Source organism: Notothenia rossii (genome assembly GCF_949606895.1).
Source record: "Notothenia rossii genome assembly, chromosome: 5".
Classification (NCBI taxonomy): Eukaryota; Metazoa; Chordata; class Actinopteri; order Perciformes; family Nototheniidae; genus Notothenia; species Notothenia rossii.
In genome coordinates, this window is record NC_136903.1 from 86063182 (window position 1) to 86069807 (window position 6626).

Here is a 6626-nt window from a genome sequence, read left to right on the forward strand (position 1 = left end):
AATTTATCTAAAAGCAACATGTGTGATTATGTAGCTCAATACAGACCCTGGATATGTTTTAGTGGTTAAGCTGAAAAGGAATCTAACTTCGATACAACCAATGTTAATATCTAGGCCGTCTCCGATACCGAACTCCGGTGCTGATAAGGCTGTGAACGGCCGTCCAATCTTTTTAGGACTAAAACCCCCTAGAATCTACACGCAAGATCAACGTAATCTGCTTAGGGGGGCGTTTACAGCGTGGCCTCTAACACCAAACTGCCCGTCGTATCCCTATTTTAGGCACTCCAGCCTCGGATCTCCGACCGCTAGGATAGCAAAGCGGAGTGTATTGTGTAGTAGGTGTTGGTGGGCTGGTAGAACCCGAGAGCAGTATCAAAGCTGCCCCTGGAGGGAAAACCCTGTGTCGTTGGGAGACCCCTTGGTAATTAGAGCAGCTTCAGGACCCACAATCCCTAACCCCCAATTTTGATCCCCAGTTATACCAATCAAAACAATGCAAATGTAATATCAAACACAGCCAGAGTCAAACATTAATGTCACAGCACCAGTGATGTTACCACATCAGCAGAGCTTATATCATATTTCAACATCAATCAAAACCACATCAACCACAGTGACCAATGTGAAACTATGGTTTGACTTAAACAGGGTTTCTATTCAATTTCAAATCCAAATGATCAACTAATGTCAGTCTTTTCCAGGGAAGGGTGTTCTTACCTCACTCTAAGACCGAGCAGATACCTTCAGAGACCACGAGAGAGACCAGGAGTTGGGTCGAAAAGTACAAAGTACAAACCGGTTTTTATTAAGGTTTTAACAAAAATGGAGGATTAAAATAATCCTAAAAAATAACAAAGATACAAGGTCAAAATACAAAAACAACAGGTTCACAAGTCAAATGTCCTAAAGCCATCTGAAGGACCAGGGCCCAGGACCAGGGCCCAGGGTCCGGAATCAAGCTTCCCCCAAGCTCTCAAGCTCTCAAGCCTCAAAAGCCCCCCTTTCTCTTCACACATCATCTTTTATAGTCTCTTCCCTCCTCCCTCTCTGTGTCAGGTGGTTTCCCCTTTTCTATCTTTGAGGGAGAAGGAGGTCACATATGTTCAACTTTAACTTAATGAACAATTAAAAATGTAAATTTAAAATAAAACAAATAAAGACTTATAGTAATAATATGCAATTTTAACATATGAACATTTTTCATGAAAGCAGAACACATTGTCAATGTCATGTTTAGAATCAAGTCTTTTTCTTTGAACATTTAATTTCAAATATGCAAACTTTATACTTTAATTCATTAACAGAGACTTCATTTATTAACTGAGACAATAAGGACAGCTTGTCTCTACGATTCGCTGGCCCAGGAAGTTGATTCGACCCTTTGAGTAGGTCGCCTGCATCCTGTGCTTCATTCTCTTCATACCCGCTGTAGCCGCTCTCAAGGTGTCAAAAACCACGAGCGCCTTCTCAGAATTGTGGCTGGAACTTTTACGCTTTTATTGCACCATCTAAAATCCGTAATGCGCATAGGTCAAAAGTTCAGAATGTTCTATCTAGTTTCACATGCCTGGTTTCACTCGTCTGAAAAGACATGATGGAAACATACATCATTTCTACTTACAGCCAATGTAGCATCTTTTTTTATCAATTGTAAGCTTAATAGAGGTAGGTGAGGTAAAGGTCAGAGGCCTGTACTACGAAGCTGGTTCAACCTAACCTGGATATGTTTGAGTTAGCCGGTTGGCCTAATCCAAAACACACGTGCTCTCGCTAAACGGTACCACGACACGGGTTATCAAATGGATCGCTCAAGCCGGCCGTGTCCTATCTAGTTAGGTGCGCGTTCACATGAAAGGGGTGGTATCTGGAGCATTCGACCAATCACAAACATGGAGAAGCGTACTGACAGCGCAGCGTCATACTTCCTGAATGAAAAGTCAACTATAATATTAGACAAATATGAGGACGTTAAACTTTAAACATTCATGACTTAAACACTTTATCCAGGATAAAAGCCACATCGCTGCACCTGCAACGTGAATACAGCTGGCAACAGAACAAGTGTTTGAATGCTTACATTAACAGGTTTATGATATCACTGCCCCGTCTAAGACACGAGTGGATCTGACTTTAATTACACTTGACTCAAGTGTTTCGTCAACTTAATGTGTTGCTTAAAATAATACTTCTGCATACAGTATGTGACACTGTAAGTGTTGCACGACCAGATACGGCTCAGCTGACTCAGATAAGGAAATATATGATACATTATGATGTGATGCCGCGGACTGTACTTAATGTTACTCTGATCTGGTTACTTATGTTGTGGCAGATATTTAAGTAAGCTTTCTTAACACTAATGTTATAATAGTCAGATTGCTCTGAAGATGGGAGGTGATATTCTATTAATGTTCACGTTCAGTCAGTTGATTTTTGCCGGCCGTCTTTCCTGCAACGGCGGTTTCTCTGTATTTCCTTTCTCCTCCTGTAATGTGACTTGATCGCTTTAAACTCCGCTCACTGAGCTCTGATTGGTCAGCAGGCAGTGCTTTCACTGAGTTGATCTCTTAGCCTGCAACCTAACCTGCTCCGGGGCAGGTTAGCCGCTCAGCACAAGTTACCATGGAGATCTAGCCTGCTAAAAAGGGAACCAGCTTCGTAGGACCGTAAAACCGGTGTTTTCCCTAAAGTTGGCCGGCTAAGCGAAAATCCTGCTTCGTAGTATACCCCCCAGGTCTGACACGGCCACTTAAACAGCAGAACTGTCAACAAAGCAGAACTCTTTTAGACCCACCACACTGTCTCTATCATTTTGTGTTTTGAAGCCAAGCTTTGTCTGAACACCTTGCAGTTTATTTGTCATGCTGTCTCTGAATTGTGTCCGGCTGGATTACATAGAAATGTGTAAAAGCACTGCACAACACGTCCATTTTCTTTTGATGGATTTATGCATCCTGAAAAAAGGGTGTCTTGCTTTTGAATGTTTATTACAAGCAGGATATTGCTGCACTGAAGCAGATAAAGGCTATGTTTCTACACTGTGGAAAACATGTTGTAGCAAAAGGGAATTTGAAGGAGCAAGAGGTTAATTACTACCATTCTTACACAGAAGGTTTCAAGTGTTCAAGAGCTGTTGAATAGGCTTTTCAAATGAAATGGGGTAGTGCTAAATGCTGTATCCTTTTGGGGATTTTGTATATGACATTACATGTAGCTGACGCTTATATCCAAAGCAACTTACAATAAGTGCATTCGACCAGGGAGATACAAACTTGAAGAAAACAGAATCATATAAGTACATCAGGTTTCATAGAGCCAAACAATTCAAGTGCTACTCAACTGGCTTTAGATAAGCCAGTCCTTTATTAGTTTATAAGTGCTTTGTTAGTAATTCTATCGCTCGAAGTGGAGTCGAAAGAGATAAGTTTTCAGTCAGTAAATGGTTATGGGCATGTTTGTGCAAGTTGAATTGATTTATTTAAAACAAGGGACAGAGTACATTAATCAACATATTAAAAACAAGTAAAAGTACTCGAATTAGCCAAAAGGCTAGTTTTCATCGATAGTCCCTTTGCCAGATGGTGATAGACATCCTAAAAGCAATAATAAAAATACCACAACATTGTTATACCATTGTACATATTTACAATAGATGACATCACTGATAACAGATAAGAGCAAGTCATGATAATAAATAAATAAATAACACACCTACACCCACACATCAGTGCTGACACTGTTGGTTTTCAATGAGCCACTTTTTAATACTGTGCTTGAATGTGTAGTAGGATGAGGATTCTCTTATTGGTTACTATATTTTGATATAATTGGCTGGCTTATAAATCACAAATGTATGAACCATCAAAATTCCATGTTGGTCAAGCCTTGTAGAAATGAATAACAGTTTCTGTTTCAGTTCGTTTACTTTGAATCCATGTTGAGACTCAAGTATGGTTCAGTGAATCTCTTGGAGAATACAAATTGCTCTTCACAAGCACTGCAGCATGAAGGCCAATTTACATACGGCGAGTGAGGGGAAACGAGCCTCGTTTAATCAGTGATTGTCAGCAGATCCAAACCCCCTCCACTCTCCCCACACATGGCCTTGGCCCATTTAGCTCCAGAAAAACATTGTCGTTCATCATTTGTTCCATTTTTATCTTCTGCCAGACTGTTAACACTTCTGTCTTTTGTTTCAGTAAACCGCGGAACATCGTTGGCCGACCTTTGACGAAGCGAAAACGGGAGAAGGACGTGATGCACCTGGCCGTGGTGGCCTGTGGGAATCGTCTGGACGAGACCCTCACCATGGTCAAATCAGCCCTCCTGTTCAGCCTCAAGAGGATCATGTTTCACATTTTTGCCGAGGACCCTTTGGCCCCGCAGTTTGAAAAAAGGGTAAGAACCCTCCAGGGGCCTGACGCCCAAATGCATATCTCAGGTTTTTACTAAAAAAGGCACAATATCAAACTATAAGTGAGTCTTCTGACTTCTGATTTAATCCAGTGTGTGTTAAACAACCCCCGCTCTCTTTGTAATAGATGATATTGAGTTCAGAGCATTTTTAGCTCTGCCTCTCTTCAGACGTATAACCCTTTTATCTCAAGGCGGGGAGTAATATATATCACCAAGACACTCACTGCTTTTTCTCACTACCACTTCAAAGTCACCTTTACGGAGGTGCCTGGCATGATTTTGATTAGTTCCACTGATAGAGTAACTAACAGTCTATTAACATCACGTCTACTAATCGACCTCAAACTCTAAACCTGTGAACTTGCCATTACTGTATGTGTATGGTGAATTATTGCCATGTGTTAAAATTCTCCACGTTGAAACGGGGACTTCTTCTAGTCGAGACATAGATACAAGGGCAAGCATGCAAGAAGAAGCTTACTTCCAGCGTCTATGCGTGTTGAGGGAGTTAAAAAGGTCGTCCATAATCTCCTTTGATTTCTCATCCTCGTCAGCACAAAGTCTCCGAATGCTTGCAGCGCTCTCACTCTTTCCAGGGCCAAACTGTCAAACTGATGATTATAGAGGGACTTAGAACAGGTCAGATAACATTGTGCAGTTTAAAAGGGTGCCTTCCCCTTGTTTAGACTGTGGCTTCTTAATCAAACAACAGCTGGCGGCTGCGTGTGTTGAACGCAGCACCACGAGACTTGACTTCATTGTTTTAAATGGACGTCTTTACGAGACATCTCATGTTGATTAAGTGTGTGAGAAGAGAGGGAGAGGCTTTCAGAATAGTGATTGTTTATAATGGCTCTTTCTCAATCTCTTTACCTTAAGGAGTCCATTAGACACTTCCTCTGTATTAAGTGCCTTTTGAGAAGTTGAAGTTAGACAGCATACGAGAAAGTGAAGAAGAAGCTCAGGAAGCAGGATAAAGAGAATAGAAAAACATCTTATAACATAACTAGCAGGATAAAGTTGTCTGACAGCTATAATGTGTAGCTGTAGGTAGCTAGTTTCTCGTTATGTATAGGTGCTATGTGAGGGATAATGTGCAGCGAGGCGGTCATTATGGGTAAAAGAACACCCGACAGGCAGATCAGCATGAAGGTTGCATGCAGTTTGCTTTTCAGCCAAACTGTATACAGTTAAATCGAACGGACTTCTTTGTGCAGATGTGAGCGTCCTTAACAGCGGTCAATAAATCCTTGACAGCGGTCTGTCTGTTCTGGATTAACAACGTGTTCTGAATTGACCAATCAGAATCGAGTATTCAACTAAGCCATGTAATAAGTTGTGATTTAGCATAGGTAAGCTAATTGATGTGATTGTACAAGGGTGTATGGATAACTTTCTAACTATCATCAATGTGCATGTTTCTTTTTCAATTTTTCACAAAACGGGTGGATTAACCTTTGCTAATATGTTGGAATTATTTTATTGTAATGTGTATTTTCAGATATATTTAACAATGATATGGCGGCCCCCTTTACGTACGCAGACCACCGGTTGAAGAACAAGACATTATACTGTTTAAAAAATGACAACCAGTTAGCATAGATACACAAACACACACGTCTAAGTGGAGGATCATTACAAAATGTTTCTTAAATACACTTATCCCATTGTTTCTTAAAAGACATGAACTTCATTTCTAGCTTTAATGTCAAATCACAGTCCTATAGTTTTGTCATGTAAACAATAATTGGCTTCCGGGAAAATTCCATTAGAAAAACTAACAAAAATGTATTTCTCTAGAATCTAAATAAACACCCACTAATCATACTTCTTGGAAAAAAGCAGAAGGGAGCAGGAGGACATTCTCTCTTGTTCCTGTTAATAAGCGTAGCAATAAACTCCTGATGCAAAGACCTTGTTAGACCTTGTAAATGAAGTATGTGTTTCTTTGCTTCCAGCTGAATCAGTGGCCCCACTCCATCTCCTCCAAGTTCCAGTACAGAATCTACCCAATCACCTTCTCCGTGGGGAACGCCGACGAGTGGAAGAAGCTCTTCAAGCCCTGCGCTGCTCAGAGACTCTTCCTCCCCGTAAGGCTGCAGCACTTATCTCCTCTCATGTCCTGGTCATGCATAATGTCATTAACCAGTGAAAAAATGTAATTAATTTCTTCTTTAACAGCAATGTCCTTCCAAGTGCATGGCTAT

The 6626-nt window shown here is 40.9% G+C and overlaps 1 protein-coding gene across 1 annotated transcript in view; it reads left to right on the forward strand.

Moving 5' to 3' along the window:
* The window catches only part of gxylt2 (glucoside xylosyltransferase 2), a 32958-nt gene that overhangs the window by 7633 nt on the left and 18699 nt on the right, over positions 1-6626 (forward strand). The window contains exons 2-3 of the mRNA XM_079682645.1: positions 4203-4401; positions 6378-6509. Coding sequence (XP_079538771.1) covers positions 4203-4401; positions 6378-6509 — 331 coding nt within the window. The remainder of the gene's footprint in view (positions 1-4202; positions 4402-6377; positions 6510-6626) is intronic.